This window comes from Triticum aestivum, chromosome 6B (assembly GCF_018294505.1).
Source record: "Triticum aestivum cultivar Chinese Spring chromosome 6B, IWGSC CS RefSeq v2.1, whole genome shotgun sequence".
In the NCBI taxonomy this organism is placed as follows: Eukaryota; Viridiplantae; Streptophyta; class Magnoliopsida; order Poales; family Poaceae; genus Triticum; species Triticum aestivum.
Window position 1 is genome coordinate 60,492,065 of NC_057810.1, and position 18,138 is coordinate 60,510,202.

General features: G+C 47.7%; 2 protein-coding genes and 1 pseudogene across 2 annotated transcripts; 2 read left to right on the forward strand and 1 right to left on the reverse strand.

Annotated features, from left to right (window-relative positions):
• The first annotated feature begins 5,737 nt into the window (after positions 1-5,737).
• LOC123140382 (uncharacterized) lies at positions 5,738-5,876 on the forward strand (annotated as a pseudogene).
• Positions 5,877-10,026: 4,150 nt separating this feature from the next.
• LOC123135771 (reticulon-like protein B12) lies at positions 10,027-12,814 on the forward strand. The gene has a single exon (XM_044554981.1). The coding sequence runs from the start codon at positions 10,164-10,166 to the stop codon at positions 10,641-10,643; it is 480 nt and encodes a 159-aa protein (XP_044410916.1). The 5' UTR covers positions 10,027-10,163; the 3' UTR covers positions 10,644-12,814.
• A 152-nt stretch (positions 12,815-12,966) lies between these two features.
• On the reverse strand, positions 12,967-13,537 carry LOC123135772 (histone H4). The gene has a single exon (XM_044554982.1). It carries the CDS (start codon positions 13,451-13,453, stop codon positions 13,142-13,144), a length of 312 nt encoding a protein of 103 aa, XP_044410917.1. The 5' UTR covers positions 13,454-13,537; the 3' UTR covers positions 12,967-13,141.
• Between the last annotated feature and the right edge of the window lie 4,601 nt (positions 13,538-18,138).

Genomic DNA, 18,138 nt, shown 5'->3' on the forward strand with positions numbered 1-18,138 from the left:
TGAGCGAGTCCAGGTGGTGACGATGACAGGCACTCGGTGGTCGTTTCAAGTCCTGCATATTTCCCTTGCGATGCTCGTCGCCAAAGTCGGAGTTGTCGGTTGCTTGCGCGTGTAGCCATCTGTTGTGTGTGCCGTCATTGCTTCTACGGTTGTTTGCGGGTTGGCTTCGATGATGGAGCTCTATGGTGAAGTCGGTGTCGCCCGTTCGAGACAACCAATGATGACGATGATGCTTGCGACCCCTCGGCGAATGTCTTTCTTCTTTGCAGTTTCGGGTTCCATGCATGTGGCCAGGTTGGTCGGTGGTGTCCATGTCGTATGGGTTGGCTTGTATCGGTTTTAGCCGGGTTTTTCGTCAATTAACCGGGCAATCCTCTTCTTATTAATCAATAAAAATGATAAGTCTTTTGCCTCGTATCAAAACAAAAGAAACACAAGAAAACCACCATAGTCCATAGGTACTTCCTCCGTTCCAAAATAGATGACTCAACTTTATACTAAAGTTGAGTCATCTATATTGAAACCGAGGGAGTAGTATATAGTGACTAATGACTATAGGGAAACCCCAGCTGCACGTTAGTCATCACCATCACCAGTGCTATGAGCCCTCCACCGTTCGCCTCTGGGACGAAACTCCGCGACGGCCTCAGCACCGCTACTGCTCTCTCCCAGCCTTCCCTGCCTATGCTGTCCCGATTGCGAGCCATTGCCGTGTCCATGGTGCCAGCCACGTCCACTGGCGTACATAGCCGGCGCCGCTCATGAAGAGCTTGCGGTCAGTGCCACCGACGCCCGCGTCGCGCGCTCCCTTGCATTTGCAAGAACCACACATTGACGCTGGCTCAACGTTGGAGTTTGGGACAGCATTTTGGAGGCGCATCTGGTGCGGGGTAACCACGGTCACCCAGGTCACATGGCTGGCAGCTTCAGCCTGCGACGACACGCACAACGCCATGCACGCGCGCGGCACAACAATGAAATTGTGCTCAAGTCCGCATTGTTCGACATGTATGCATGACCGCCTGAGTTGAAGAGGCGGCTGAAGCTAGACGGCGAAGCATGGAAAAACAGGTGTTCGTGTTGTACCCTAGGCTTGCTTTAAAAATCATACTTCATAATATTCAAGATGGAACAAAATATCCTTTTTTTTCTGCAAGAAAACTTTCGATCTATTTATCAATTGTTAAGGTAGTACAAAAAACAATAGAAGTAGAATTTACATCTAGGGCCGTAAACCAGCTAGCGACGACTACAAGCACTGGAGCGAGCCGAAGGCGCGCCGCCATCATCGCCCCTCCCTTGTCGGAGCCGAGCAAACATTGTTTTAGTAGACAATCGAGAAGTCGTCATGCTAAAGCCCCATAGTACCAGTGCACCAGAACAGTAACCGCGGTCGTTGAAGAGAAGCATAGATCGAAAGGATCCAACCTGCAGACACATAGACATAGACGAACGAATACCGGATCTACCGAATATAACCGCCGAACGGATCCCACGAGATTCGCCGGACACACACCTCCACACGCCCTCCGACGACGCTTAAAGCATCACCGGGACGGGGGCTAGGCAGGGAGAATTTTATTTCATCTTCAAGAAGCCGCCGCCGCCTCATCTTCTTGATCATGACACAAACCCTAACAAAACTCAGAAAAACACCTACAAACGAAGCTCTCCCCGCTGGTAAGGGCCGGGATCCATGGCGCCTCCATGGTCCAAGGATCATAGGAGATGAGGCGACCAGCGCCGGCGCCGGTGAGAGGCAAGGAAACCAACTTAGAAACAAAAAATAAGAACGGACGAGTAAAGATGGAGCAAATTTCAAAAGTAACTAAAAGGAGATTCTAATATTGCTCATGATTTAAGACCTCTGTACAAGCCAAATATTTTAGTATCGTACCAACTTTTCTGATCAAAATTTATCAACAACTAAGTTTCTACAGTCATATACCGAAACGTGTATCCCGATATGTCCAAGTTCAGGCAAACAAGCCAGCGACATTTTCCATCATCCATGTAAAGCTTAACTTCTCAGAACAAGTAACTTTATCCTATCATGCCAGCCAAGAGAACAAGAGCAATAAATGTTCAATGCTAGCAAATCCCAAAAAAAAAGCCTATCCACTCATCCACTGTTCACTGCTAAATGTCAAAAAAACCATTCAACAGAATATCCTCTCGTCCAAAAGATTTCTATGTACATTCGGCGACATGACCCCTCCTCATTTACAGCAGCACGGAACCAAATGCAGGACCTGCAAGTAGGTATGAAAGGAGATTAATGTTCCAGTTGAAAAGATAAGTAGAACTTCAGCACGAATCATTACTTATGGTTGCCAGCTATTGATGTAAACAGTGCTCATTTTTATCCAACGGCCGAATTCATCCTAGAGCAAGATCAAACGGACGAAAATGCATCAAGAAACGAATCTAACGGCCAGAATGCTCTGAGCTCTGAGAGCGTGCGGTTCCTCCCGCGGTGATTGTTTCTGGATTAGCATGGTGATACAAACGTCGATGTGAAAGTCGACCCCTCCCCCTCCCTCCTCGTCCCACCTTCTCCCTATAAAATCGCATCCCCCTCACATCTCGCTACCACTCCATACCTCCTCCTCACTTGAACGTGACCCACTCTCTCTCTTCACTCTCGTCGGTGTTTGCTCGGAGTGGTGTGCAGCGAAGCCTCACGCGCCTCGGAATTCATCATCGCCTCTTCCTCGCCTTGGGATACCTAGTATGAACGATAATAAATAAACATAAACAAAAGTAAGATAAACAAAAATTGTTATCTAAGAAAAACCAAATTAGTGGCATGAGTATTGCCCTTTAAAAATGAAGAAAGAAATACAAATACTAAAAATATTTTTACACAAAATTATGCTCTTTATAATATGCAAGAATAAGCCTATGATAGTGGAATTTTTGCAAAAAAAATGTTTTCAAAGAAGGAATAAATAAGTAGCATTGATACTACCCTTAAAGGAAAATGGAAATTAAATAACAAGTAGAAGAAAATCAAAAGAATGAAGTTTTCTAAGTAAGAATAAGTTAGTAGCATTGGTATTACCCTTACGTAAAAGGTAAATGTAAAAAACAAATAATGAAAAAAATCACACATAAATTGCACTATTCAATATTGCGCAGGAATAAACATACAAGAATTAAATTAGACAGGAAAAATGATGTTTTAAAGTAAGAATTAGTGGCATTGGTATTACCCTTAAAGAAAAAAGGAAATGAAATATAAGCTGAAAAAAATCAAAATAAGGAGGCTTTTAAAGAAAGAATGAGTTAGTGGCTTTTGTATTACCCTTCAAGAAAAAAGTAATGAAAGAAAAAGAAAAAGAAAAAGAAATATAAGCTAAAACAAAATCAAAATATTAAGTTTTCTAAGGATGAATCAGTGGCATTTGTATTACCCTTTACAAAGAAAGAAAATAGAAAATAATCTACAACAATCAATGTGAAAACTTGCACACAATTTACATAAAAAATTGTGCTTTTTTAAATAATATGTAAGATAAGCATATAATTGTAGAATTTTTGCAAAAAAATGTTTCCTAAGAAAATGAATTAGTGGCATTGGTATTACCCTTAAACAAGAAAGAAAATGGAATATAAACTAAAAAAATCACAATAAAGATGTTTTCTAAGAACTAATGATTTAGTGGCATAAATAAGAAAGAAAATGAAATATAAACTAAAAAATCAAAATAAAGATGTTCTCTAAGAAATAGTGAATTAACGGCAATCGTATTACCCTTTAAGAAGAAAACAATTAAAAAAACATATTTTTACTACCAGTATTAGGCCCAGCCCAGGCTATCAGCAGCAAGCCATCAAGCCCACATACCTCAAAAAAAAAGTCACTATCCAGCCTATACTACTTCTCCGGAATCGGACCTTCATCAACTTTGAACCTGCCCTCCTTTTTTTCCCTATATTCGACACTGCTTCCACACTGTGGCATCATGCATTCATGCGTGATGCATGGGACGAGATATCACAGAGGAAAAATAATAATCTGTAATGTACAGAGAGGTTAACGTGACAAAGCGAGACTAGTTACACTACGTAGTGTACACCAATGCAGGAGTCAAGAATCACAACACATGGATGCCACCCTCCCCCACAGATCACAACGACGCCCTCAAGAGGGTGATGACGTCGAGCGCCACCGTCGTCAAGTCCGAGAGATGAACTGGGATTTTCATCCCGAGCTGCTGGCACTTTGAGGGGATCCATAGCAATGCCCACTAGAGGGAAGCGACATCCGTAGATGCCGCCATTGTTAGCGGTGGAGCGCTGAGCTTTTGCTTGGATTGACACAAGTGCCACATGTAGATAGCCGGACCCGGGCAACGGACCGCCGTCGGTTAGGACCAGACATCCCGGTGTCAATCCCAACGCAAAGAGCCTCACCTCGGACGGGGGCACGAACCATTGGGGTCAGCCAGCATCTTCGCTAGGGCAGCCCAATCAGACAAGTCATCGTAGCCGTGGGCCTCCACGGGCCGGATTTGGTCCAGACCTCAAGGGCCTCCGCAACATAACCCTAGATCCACCTATATCACCAGACGCCAAAAACCCTGCGCGCCACTATGGCCACCGCCGGCCATGGCCTGACCCGAGCCCCCCAGTCGCACGTCAGTGAGGAGGGCGCCCCGCGTTAACGCTGCAAGTGGGACTGTTTCTGGGAATCCCACCTTGATCCACCTAGTCCCAACACGGCTTGATGGAAAAGAAGTGGATGTCCCATCAAAACTAGCGCATAATAGGTGGGAATAAGTGGGATCCCACTTAACAGATACATCATATGCATAACTGAGAAAAATTGCAATTTCCGGTTTCTTTCTTTCCAGCGAAAAATTGCAATTTGCAGCATTTGGGAAAGTGAATTGCACGTCTCCCTCCTTTGATCATTCATCAAACAAATTCCAACCCGGCCAGTACCAAACCCTCTCCTCTCGGTCTGCCTCGAATCTGTTAGAATATATTGTACGTATATACGGTTGTGTATATAAAACCGTATATACTCTTGGTGTTGCGTGTGTATCCAACTTTGTAATCTGGTAGTTAGGTTTAAGCTTCAATCCTTATCTTGTAGATAGCTAACTTGAGGATCAAGCCTAACCAACTACCGAATCCTGTAAACCCTAGCCTATGGCTATATATAACACGCAACGCGTCCCTGCTAGGCATACGCTTCAAGCCATCTTTCATGGTATTCAGAGCCTATCTCCTCTAAAGCACATCTCTCGTAGCCATGGCATCCTCAAGCTCCGCTGTCGCCGCGCCTGCCCTCATCCCCATAGCCGACCGACTCCATCGCTCCAACTTTCTGGTATGGCGCGCGCAAGCCATGGCAGCCATCCGTGGGGCACAGCTTGTCTCCTACCTTGATCCAGATCGGGAGCAGCCGGAGCAGAAGCTCCGCGACAAGGATGGCAAGCCCACGGACGTGCTCAACCCTGCATACGACATCGACAAGGCTCGAGATTCTCAGGTGCTGAGTTTCATCTTCAACTCCATCTCAGCTCCTGTTATGATTCAGGTCGCACACTGCGATACGGCGGCCGAAGCATGGGCCGCCATCAGGGAGATCTTCATCTCCCAAACTCAGGCGCACGTCGTCAACACCAGGATCGCCCTCTCCACCACCAAGAAGGGCAACTCGACGATGTCCGAGTACATTGGGCGCATGAAGGCGCTCGGTGATGAGATGGCATCGGTGGGCAAGCCGCTCACCGACGATGACATGGTGTCCTACATCCTGGCGGGACTCGACTACGACTATGTGTCCTTCATCTCCACGATCTGCGCTTGCACCCAGCAAATCAAGGTGAGCGAGCTTTACTCGCAGTTGATCAGCTTTGAAAGCAGGCTGGCCATGTTTGAAGGCGGAGGGCAGTCCTCCCACTCCTCTGCCAACGCCGTGTCTCGCGGCGGACGCGGTGGATTCAACCGCGGTGGTGGCCGCGGTGGCAACGGTGGCCGCAATGGAGGCGGCCGTGGCAATGGAGGCGGCGGACGTGGTCGTGGCGGCGGCCGCAGCAATGGAGGAGGCCGCAACGATCTGCCTGAAGTCTTCTGCCAAATCTGCACCAAGCCAAATCACACGGCCATGGAGTGCTATCGTCGTTTTGATGTCTCCTTCAACAAGGAGAAAACTGCAGCAGCCGTCAACACCAACTCCTCCTACGGGGTGGACACGAACTGGTATGTGGACTCAGGTGCAACAGACCACATTACCAGCGAGCTCGACAAGCTCACTGTCCGTGACAAGTACAACGGACACGATCAAGTAAACGTGCCAAACGGCGCAGGTATGAAGATTTCCCATATAGGTCATGCATATGTTCGTACCCCTACTCGTAATCTTCATCTCAAAGATATTCTGCATGTGCCCAAAGCCACTAAAAACTTGATCTCTGCTCATCGTCTAGCCAATGACAATCATGTATTTCTTGAAACTCATCCTCATTTTTTCTTTGTTAAGGACAAGGCAACGAGGAAAACCCTCCTCCACGGCAGGTGTAGAAACGGGCTATATCCCCTACCATCAGCTCCAATAAGCTCGGGCGGACATGCACTTGGCGCCACCAAGATATCTCCATCAAGGTGGCACGATCGTTTAGGACATCCATCTTCGGCAATAGTTCAACATGTTCTTAGACACAATCAAATTTCCTTTTCTAGCAAAGAGTTGAATAAAGAGGGAGTGTGTGATGCTTGTCAACAAGGCAAGAGCCATCAACTTCCCTATCCAAATTCTAGTAGTATTTCAAAAGCTCCTTTAGAGCTAGTTTTCTCTGATGTATGGGGGCCTGCCCGAGATTCAATTAATAAGAAAAATTATTATGTGAGTTTCATTGATGACTTTAGCAAATTCACATGGATATATATCCTCAAACATCGATCAGAAGTTTTCAAAGTGTTTCATGAGTTTCAAGCACTAGTTGAATGACTTTTTGATCGCAAGATTATCACCATGCAAACGGATTGGGGCGGTGAGTATGAGCGCCTCAACTCCTTCTTTCGTCAAGTAGGGATCACACATCACGTATCATGCCCACATGCCCATCAACAGAATGGGTCCGCCGAGAGAAAGCATAGGCACATTGTGGATGTGGGTCTCTCACTCTTAGCTCATGCTTCCATGCCCTTAAAATTTTGGGATGAGGCTTTTCTCGCTGCCACCTATCTTATCAATCGTACTCCTAGCAAGGTGATTAATCTTGACACTCCTTTGGAAAAATTGTTTCATGAAAAACCCAACTACCATGCCCTACGCACCTTTGGTTGTGCATGCTGGCCAAATCTTCGACCCTTTCATGCTAAGAAGCTAGAGTTTCGCTCAAAACAATGTGTTTTTCTTGGCTATAGCAATCTTCATAAAGGGTTCAAGTGTCTCGATGTCAAAGAAGGACGTGTTTATATCTCTCGAGATGTTATCTTTGACGAAACCATTTTTCCATTTGCCTCACTAAATCCAAATGCCGGCGTTCCTCTTCGTTCTGAAGTTCTTCTTCTTGCAGAAACTGCTCCATCGGAACCTCTTGATCATGGGGGCGAACAGACAGCTGATCTTTCGGTTAATCTTCATAGAAATCCTGCTATCAATTTTGGTGGAAATTCTGTTTTTGGCTATGATTTTATGCAGCAGGCAGGCGTGGAACACGATGCAGATTCAGGTGCTGCGCCGGATCCAGCCAGCGGCGATCCCGGGGAAGATCCTTCCTCGCCTGCCGCGCCAGACAGCGGGATTCGCACCGCATCAGCCTCGGGAGCGGGCGACCCAGCGTCGTCACGACGCGTGTCCCCTCGCGGGCCCGCGGGTACAGGCGCTGTCGCGCACTCAGGGTCAGGTGGACCCACACGCACCGAGGCGCCGCTCTCCACACGCCAAGTGGTGCGGCCCCCTCCGCATGATGACGCGGGCGAATCCGGCGCGTCACAGGCGGGCGACAGCATCCGCCTTGGATCTGCTGCTGCCGGCCCAGGTGCGGACGCTGGCGATGGAGACAGGATCCACGTTGGATCTGGTGCAGCCGGGTCAGGTTCTGGATCTGCTGTGCAGGGCTCCGGATCCTCTGTGCAGTCGCCTTCTGCGATAATTTCTGCGTCGCCACCAAGAACAAGATCTCAGCATGGTATTTTGAAACCAAAAGTACGTACAGACGGTACGGTCAGGTATGACAAAGGGCGTTGTTTTGCCGGTCTTGCTGTCACAGGAGAACCAAATACCTTGGTAGAGGCATTGGAAAATAAAAATTGGAAAAATGCAATGAATGAGGAATATGATGCTCTCATGAAAAATAGAACATGGCATCTAGTTCCTCCAGCAAAGGGGAGAAACTTAATTGACTGCAAATGGGTCTATAGAATTAAAAAAAGGCAAATGGAGAAATAGACAGATACAAGGCTAGACTAGTGGCAAAGGGGTTTAAACAAAGATATGGTATAGATTACGAAGATACCTTTAGCCCTGTTGTGAAAGCAGCTACTGTTAGACTTGTTCTGTCCATTGCAGTATCAAAAAATTGGAGTCTTCATCAATTGGATGTGCAGAATGCGTTTCTTCATGGCGTTCTAGAGGAAGAAGTGTACATGAGACAACCACCTGGGTATGAGGTAAAGGACAAGTATCATTATGTATGCAAGCTTGATAAGGCTTTATATGGTTTGAAACAAGCACCTAGAGCATGGTATTCTAGGCTGAGTGTAAAACTCCAAAGACTTGGTTTTCAGCCATCCAAAGCTGACACATCACTGTTCTTCTACAGAAAAGGCAAAATCACCATTTTCATGCTAGTATATGTTGATGATATTATTGTTGCAAGCTCATCGCAGGATGCAACCAAAGCATTGCTTGAAGATCTAAGGAGAGACTTTGCTCTTAAAGATCTTGGTGATTTGCACTACTTCTTGGGAATAGAAGTAAAAAGGGTTAAAGATGGCATAGTCTTGAGTCAAGAAAAGTATGTGTCAGATGTGCTAAAACGGGCAGGTATGATGAATTGCAAAGTGTCAAATATGCCTCTCTCAACTTCTGAAAAAATATCTAAGGAAGAAGGAGAGCTTTTAAGTGCTGAAGATTCTACAAACTATAGAAGTGTTGTAGGTGCTTTGCAATATCTAACACTTACAAGACCTGATATATCTTTTCCTATCAATAAAGTATGTCAGTTCTTGCATGCTCCCACTTTTTCACATTGGACAGCAGTGAAGAGAATCTTGAGATATTTAAGAGGTACTATGAGTACAGGGTTGAAAGTCACAAGGTCAATGTCAACTTTGGTGAGTGCATTCTCTGATGTTGATTGGGCAGGTTGCCCTGATGATAGAAGATCAACAGGGGGCTTTGCTGTTTTCTTTGGACCAAATCTTATATCATGGAGTGCACGGAAACAAGCTACTGTATCAAAATCAAGTACAGAAGCTGAGTATAAAGCTTTGGCTAATGCCACAGCAGAATTGATATGGGTTCAAACCTTGTTGAAAGAGCTACGTGTTAATCACTCTCCTGTTGCACGGTTGTGGTGTGATAACATTAGTGCAACGTATCTATCAGCAAATCCAGTGTTTCATGCTAGAACAAAACACATCGAGGTAGATTATCACTTTGTGCGAGAAAGGGTAGCTAAGAAGCTTCTTGATATTCGGTTCATTCCCACTAATGATCAAGTTGCAGATGGTTTCACCAAAGCCTTATCATGGTGCAAGTTAGAAGAGTTCAAGAACAATCTCAACTTGGTGAAGTTATGATTGAGGGGGGTGTTAGAATATATTGTACGTATATACGGTTGTGTATATAAAACCGTATATACTCTTGGTGTTGCGTGTGTATCCAACTTTGTAATCTGGTAGTTAGGTTTAAGCTTCGATCCTTATCTTGTAGATAGCTAACTTGAGGATCAAGCCTAACCAACTACCGAATCCTGTAAACCCTAGCCTATGGCTATATATAACACGCAACACGTCCCTGCTAGGTATACACTTCAAGCCATCTTTCAGAATCATCTATGGACATGGATCGCCGTCGCCATCACCACGCCGGAGAATTCGGTCGGTAACCTCATGCTCCTCCTCTTATCTTCTCCGCCTCATCCATGTATCAGCTAGCAAGCAACCGAGTCATAGCAAACGCAAACTTGAATGAATGAATGAATCAACCAATCGATCGATCATTCGCGGTGGCGGACGTGGTGCTGTGGCGGCGAGGCCGGGTGAACCTGAGCGCGCTGCTGCTGGCAGCCGCCGTCGCCTCCTGGATCCTCTTCAACCGCGCCTCCGGATACATGGCCGTCTCGCTGGCCGCCGACGTGCTGCTCCTCCTGCTGACGGTGCTCTACGCGTGGTCCAGGGCCGCGCGCCTCCTCGGCCGCCCCGCCCCGCCCATCCCCGACCTGCAGCCGGCGGCCGACGAGCTCGCCGCGCTGGTCCGCTCCGGCCTTGCCGGCCTCACCTCCGCCTCCCGCCGCGTCACGCAGGGCCAGCCCGGCTCCGGGCGCGTCTTCGCCTGCCTCGCCGCCGCCGCCCTGCTCGGCCGCCTCGCGCGCGACCTCCCCACCCTTTTCATAGCTGGAACTGGAATCTGTGCGCTCGGGCGGGTTGCTCTATCCTCTCATAACAAGTGGGGTTAGGGTGGGTTCCAATGGGCTAATAGGGTTAGCCCACTTAATATTCTGCCGGTCCAGTGGAAATCCACTAATGCAATTTAAATGGGATGGGATTCTTAGTCCCACTTATTCCCACCCCCACCTGCAGCGTGACCCCGCGTCATCCAAAGAAGCCAGCACGCCACAGCGCGGAAGAAATCTGTTGCGTGTTATCAAAAATCAAAAAGATTGTATGAGATGGTCAATATCCATTTTCAAAAAGCCCCAAATAAAAAAACCAGCAGCTCGCCATCATCACAATTTGAATGTTCAGGTCAGCAAGTTAGGTGTCAAGAGTCCCAATTAGTAGCACTCCCATGGTGAGTACTAATTTGGTTCGAATCCAGGGCACACTTCATGGCACCCTTGTTAATTCTGTGCTTGTCTCCATCCCCAATTACTTCATGGCATGCTTCATCTGGCCACAACAATCCCTGGACAAGCTGGAGCGAATACTACGGGGCTTTCTTTGGCAAGGGAAGAACTCGACAAATGATGGACACTGCTTGATAGCGTGGGATTTTGTCACTCTACCAAAGCTTAATGGAGGGTTTGGCCTCAGAAACTTGAAAGAACACAACATGGCAATGATCTGCAAGCTTACATCCAATATTTTGCAAGGCCACGGAGCCCCATGCTATGAATGGTTCGCCAGAAGATACTGCAGCAGCACTCTTCCAGATTGTAAACGGAGTGGGGACACTCCCATTTGGAGCTGCGTGCAGTCAACCATACAGCATGTTATTTAAACTACCAGGTGCACTTTGGGCGACGGATCCAGGATCTCCTTCTGGAAAGATTCATGGCTTGCATGCGGAAGACTTGAATTCTCCTTCCCAACGCTTTTCTCTTTTGCCAGAAACAAGAGTTGTTCGGTTGCATCTCAATTCAATAATGGCGTCTGGGAAATCAAGCTACACCCGAATCTAACTGCCACAGCCGCCAGAGAATTGCAGGCCCTAAGTGACGCTTTGGACGGCATCCAACCCATGGAAGAGCATGCTGACTCACGGAGGCCAATCTGCCTATATAACAAGCCTACAACACGCTTCTTCTACGAGATGCTCACATTTAAGGGGCTCCAATGCCCCTTGAAAGACAAGATTTGGGACAGTATTATACCTAATAAACACAGAGTTTTCCTCTGGTTAGCGACCCGTGGCCGGGTAAACACAAGGGACAACATGCTGAAGAAACAATGGAAGATCACAACTCATAACGGTTGTGATTAGTGCCCCGCATCAGAAACCATACACCACCTGATTCTACGATGTCGGTTAGCTGATGCAATCTGGAGCAAGGTTGGTCTATATGATATTGCAAATGTTTGCCCAGACTTGCAAACCTTCATTTTATCGGAGGAGACCACGGCCGCGCATGGTAAACTATGGCACGTCCTCTTTGCGGCGGTTGCGGTTGCTCTCTGGACAGCCCGGAACGCTCTCATCTTCAGGACAGAGACATGGACTGCAAATCGGACTTTCAAAGAGATCCACCAGCTTCTTCACCTTTGGAAAAATAGAGCGCGAAGTGACCAAGACTCAACCACCCTGTGTAATTACGCTGCTCTTTTCCTCCAAGCCTAACCCCCCTCTCTTTTTTACCTCTTTCTTTCATGTTAGGCTTGGTGGTGGCCTGCTGCACTTGCTGTGCTTCAACACACCACCTTCATGTAATATGACTACTGTCATCCGGGTTTTTTACCCTGTTTTGAATGCAGAAGGTAGATCATGATCTACCTTTTCCTTCAAAAAAAAAAAATCCAGGGCACACTGAAGCAAGCACGATTGTATTTGGGGGCGGAGAATTACAGAGCAACTGGCTGCAGAGCCCAAACGTCAACGGGGAATTGGAGGACGCACTGCACTGGTAGATCTGCATTCAGCTCATATCTATTTTCAGCGAAAGAAATCAACTGCATCTTACCATGAATTGCTTCTTATCGTTGATTTCTTTCGCTGAGAAGCATCAAAGGGCCAACATTTATTTTCAAAAACAAGCACACACAAAAATCAGCTGCTTCTCATGATAGTTCAAATGTTCAGGTTAGACACTCAGGCCTGAAATTGGCAGCACATCTATCTGAAACTTGGTTCGATTGGCGGAGCACAAGTTAATGTGCTAACAGCCGTGGATTTGGAGAAGCAGAGTACGAAAATGCAGGGATGGCTAGAACCAACCGTACACTGAAGCCAACACGACTGATTTGGGGAGGCAGAAAATTACAGAGCGAGAGACTAGTGTGAAATTAGTAACATCTGACAACGAACAGAAATCAGCATGAACAGAGTGAGAGATTGCAGAAGAATTCAAGGGTAAACCACTTCAATTCCATCCCAGATCTGACTACATCCAAACAACAATCATGGCCAGGACATACAGCGGCGAGATGCGACCATTACACCCAAGACCATGAACACTGAACAACCATGGCTAGCTACTAATCTGGCGGCGCGACGTGGATATGAGTGGACCGGCGCGGCCTAGCCGCCGAATCCGTAGAGGGTGCGGCCCTGGCGCTTGAGGGCGTAGACAACGTCCATGGCGGTGACGGTCTTGCGGCGGGCGTGCTCGGTGTAGGTGACGGCGTCGCGGATGACGTTCTCCAGGAAGATCTTGAGCACACCGCGGGTCTCCTCGTAGATGAGCCCCGAGATGCGCTTCACGCCGCCCCGCCGCGCCAGCCGACGGATGGCCGGCTTGGTGATGCCCTGGATGTTGTCGCGGAGAACCTTTCGGTGGCGCTTGGCGCCACCCTTGCCCAGCCCCTTCCCGCCCTTGCCGCGGCCCGACATCTTCGATCTGCGGCGAGCTTCGCTTGGCTGCTGTGTGTGTGTTGCTGGTGGTGGTCGGCGGTGTGGCGAGATGAGATGGACGGGGCTGCGGCGTGGGGGATTTATAGCTGCGAGGCTTCCGGGGTGGAGATGGGAGCGATCCGCGTGATGCGGGGAGTGAGCCGTCGGATGTGAGATGGGTGGCTGGGAGTGGGGGAGAAGGTGTCGCGCGGATCGGTGACGTGGCGTGGAGCGGGGGGGCTGGGCGGGAGGTGTGTTTTCTCACGAGTGGCCCCACAGCTCTAGCCCGTTGGCCTAGGCAGCTTGGAAATTGTTTATGTTAAGAATAAAATAGTTGCTTACTAATTAAGCTCGTTAGAATTAAGAGGGTGCTTGGATAAGTTACTTGTTAGATAGGTGCTTTGGTTCTCAAGTAACCATGTACTTCCTAGGCTCTCAAGTCAACTATTAATTCCTTGACTCTTAAGTAACTTTGAGTTTACTTTGACTCCCAAGTAACATGTGTACTTCCGTCCAGGTATAAATACCCATTTTATCTCTACTCTTATAAAACGACCCTGCTATACGTACGACACAATGCCTGTCCAACACTATACGATTAGAGACAAATGTAGATAATTCAGTTTGTGGGCCATAGCATTTAGAGATGATATGCTCTTTGGTCGTACTGGTCGGACTAGAAAACCATCGTACGCAGAGCAGTTTCGCTTATAACAAGCAGAGTTGGTGATGATGATGTGCATGCCATCCTGGAATATAGGTCGTCCGATCTATATCTAACGGATAGAAATGAAACTATGAAAAATTATCTGCACTCCTCTCCACATTTGCATATAATAAGGCCTTCTCTCGTCCATCCTTTTCTCCCATAAAATCTTGCTAGTCTTCAATAAAGACTGATGGATCATATTTCATTCAAACTCTCTCGTTTTTTTACTTTTTTCTTTAAACAAGTTATGATCACTTTGCCCTAACATAGAGCGATTAGGCCAGAGAAAAGAATGGTGGTGCTCAACCATCGAGCCGTGTACGCGTAAACCTCCTCGACACCTCGGGCGATCCTTGGCTGTGCCGGCAACCATGTATGTGTGGGGGATTTATAGCAGCGAGGTTTCCGGGGAGGAGATGGGGCGATCCGCGTGATGCGAGGCGTGGGCCGTCAAATGGGATATGGACGACTGGGAGTGAGGGGGGTGGCGCGGATCGGTGACGTGGCGGGTCGCGGGGGCTTGGGCGGGAAGAGGTGTGTTTTCTCGGGATGTACTACTAGGGAGCAGACTGTTGTTTTGGGCCTTGGGAGCTGCTTGTTGACAGCTCAAGCCGACGATAGTTTTTTTTCCGGGTGAAATACTGTATTACTCAACTCATAAGATCCTTACGATCAATTGTAGCTAGCTTCATAGCAACGGAAGGACCTGGACCAAAACAAGTCATGGTTCTACCTTCTAAACGAGCAAATTTAGCTATGCTATTGCTAATTTTATTTTGGCTACGATTTACATGAGTAATACAATAATCACAGAGGGACATAAGATATTTAATCTCTCTAATAAGCGATGAGTAGTCCGAACGATCAACTTCTTTGGCTTGAATCAATTGCACTGCAACAATAGAGTCCATCTCTATCTCAACGGTAGATCACTTCTCTGCATTGCAAATGACAAACCTTCCATGCAAGCACTCAATTCTACTTCTAGTGCATCCCGACGTGAAAATAACTGCCTGCATGAAGAGAAGATAACTACACCCTTGACGATAGCTTTCACGTGTAGTATTTCCTATTTGGCGCTGAGCCAACGTTGAACACTCTCTTCTCCTTTTGTTTTCGATCTGAAGCCGGCTCATGTAAAGATTTCCTTCCAGCAGGTTTTGTGAAGCTTTCAGATAAGTTTTTTTCTTCTTCTATTTTTGTGTTTGTTAATTTGGTTTCCATTCGGGTTGTTGTCTAGTTTTTTTTTGTTATTCTGGTTGCTTTTTATTAAAAAAATGGACATTTTTTCAAAATATTTCAAAAAATGATCTTTTTGAAAATTCACAAACAATTTTGTATCATAATCTTTTTTAATGTGAACACCTTTACATTCATGAACATTTTAGTCTTTTCTCCCTCCGCGTCTTGGACTGGGGGGGGGGGGGGCACAAAGGGTGGTGGCAATGGAGACCGGTGAGAGAGCCAACGCAACAGTATTTGAAAACATCGTCCCTTTGTCTTACTGTTTTACGTTGGTGCATGTGAGCAGGGAGAGAGAACTCCATGTCCCGCAACTTGATGCTATATTTTCGGTTCCAACGGAAGCACCTTCATCCTGCAAGAGCCGGTAGTCATACAAAACAAAATCAAAACTCGCTAATTTGCCTATTTGCTATCATATACTCTATCCGTCCCAAAAAATTTATCTTAAATTTGTCTAATACGGTTGTAGACAAATCTAAGTAGTAAGTAGACCAATCTAAGGTAGTAAGTAGACAAATCTAAGGTTTTTCCACGAAACCCTAAAAACCTCCCTGGCGGCGGCGACTAGGGTTCGGGGGAAAAAGAGGCGCTCGTTGACGTCTGATCGGCGGTGCGCAGCGAATTCCCGGGGAAGATGGCCTCATCTGATCGGGGCAAGAGTGCGCCAGGGCTCGGCTGGAGGAGGCCCTGGGAAAGCTGGGTATAACCGAGGAAGAAGCAACTCCGTTGGTCATCAATGATCGAGAGGAGGACGCGCCGGAGAAGTGGCTATTGGCGGGGAAGGTGCTCCATCGTAATCTGCTGCATATCAACACCATTGCTAATGCACTCCGTCCGGCGTGGGGGAATCCCCCGGGGCTCCAATTCAGATCTATGGGGGAGAACATGTTTGTGGCTGATTTTGAGTCTCAGAGAGATCGTGGTCGCGTGTGGGCAGGATCCCCATGGCATATCAGCAAGAATGTTGTGATTCTGTCGGATTTTAAGGATTGCATGAGACCGGACGAGGTTCGTTTCGACAAGCTCCATCTATGGGCTAGGGTTTTGAACCTGCCCTACAACCTCCGAGATGACTCATGGGGTAGGATGATCGCTAAGCAGATTGATCCACAGGCGTCCTCGGCGCAGTTCGACCACATGGGTGGTTTTCTGCGCGCCAGAGTTGCCATTGATGTAAACAAGCCTCTTAGGAGGTGGATCATGATAGATTCGGCGAAGAGGAAGCAACAAGATGCATACGATATTCAGTATGAGAACGTTCCTCATTTTTGCTTCTCTTGCGGTCGATTGGGTCATGCTGATCCGTTCTGCCCTACTCCCGGCCAACGGGATGCTAAAGGCGAGCTCCCATTTGGTTCGAGCTTGAGGGCTGAGGAGCGTAAGAAGGCTACTTCCGGTGATTCAGCCGGAAAGGAACATCATGCTGATCCGGGCAGCCAGAGAGAGTCAAAGAACTCCAGCAACATACCGGCAAGCGGTACGGAGGTGAACTCCCCACGAAAGAAGAACTCCAACCTGAACAAGAGAAAGGAGGCACCAAGACAGATTTATCGCCGTGTCGACAGTGCGCCCCCCCTTCTGATTACTGCTTCTGGAGATGGTGCGCAGCATCCGGCGCCGGGGCGGCCTGAGGAACAAGGGGGAGGTGAAGAGATTGGGACCGTAGGGGAATATGATCGCATTCCAAAGAAGAAGAAACCAATGCCTGAAAATTCGGCAGAGGCTGCTATGCAGCCCTGCCTGTCCCAATGAATTGTCTAAGTTGGAACTGTCGAGGGCTTGGGAACCCTGAGACAGTTCGGGAGCTTCGCAGGGTGGTGAAGCAGGAAGGTCCCTCCCTTCTGTTCGTTATGGAAACAACACTACTAGGGAAAACCCTATACACAGAACTTTAGCAGTAGCGTGGGTCAGAAAAGCACGCTGGTGCTAATTAGCAGTAGCGCGCCAGAGGAAACCGCGCTGCAGATAAAGATCTAGCAGTAGCGCGTCTTGCTGAACACACGTTACTACTAAAATTCCCACGGCTTAGCCCACAGGCTACACATAGTAGTAGCGATCTATGACGAACCGCGCTACCGCTACGTCGTTTGTAGCAGCGCATTTTAATATAAGCTTGTTGCTGCTAAAGGTTATAAAATTAAATGGAAAGAGAATGGAAAGGTAATTGAAAATGAAAGAAATAGAATAAGGTGAAAGGAAACAAATAAAATGTGAAGAAAACTAAATGGAAAAGGGAAAGAAGAGAAATGAGGAGCAGTAGCGTGTATCAGAGAACGCGATGTAGCTAAGATAGCAACAACGCTTTTCCCGGAACGCGCTACTGCTACTTCTGACTTAACCACGGGGTTCGTCCTTCCTCACGCCACTTTCCCCCAAATCCAACTCTCTCCACTCTCGCCGCCACCGTCGCCCGTCGGCCGCCGCGTGCTCTCTGCACCCTCTACGCCGCCCCGACCTCCGACCTCAACGCCGCCCCCGCCCCCGACCTCAACGCCGCCCCGGACGCCGCCCCGACCCCAGATTCAACGCCGCCCCCGCCCTCGCCCCCGACCTCAACGCCGCCCCGGACGCCGCCCCGACCTCGACGCCGCCCTGTCTCTCCCTCGTCGCAGTCACCCGAGGTGAGCACGCCGCTCCTCCCTCTCTCCTACCTCTGCCTAGGGTTTCTTTATATTTTAGTTGCATATTAAGTTTATTTTTATTTATAGTAAGTTTATTTTAGTTGCATATT

What these genes read in the sequence shown, in the direction of transcription:
- LOC123135771 (XM_044554981.1), top strand. Translation starts at nt 10,164, where the DNA reads ATGAATCAACCAATCGATCGATCATTCGCGGTGGCGGACGTGGTGCTG.
- LOC123135772 (XM_044554982.1), bottom strand. Translation starts at nt 13,453, where the DNA reads ATGTCGGGCCGCGGCAAGGGCGGGAAGGGGCTGGGCAAGGGTGGCGCC.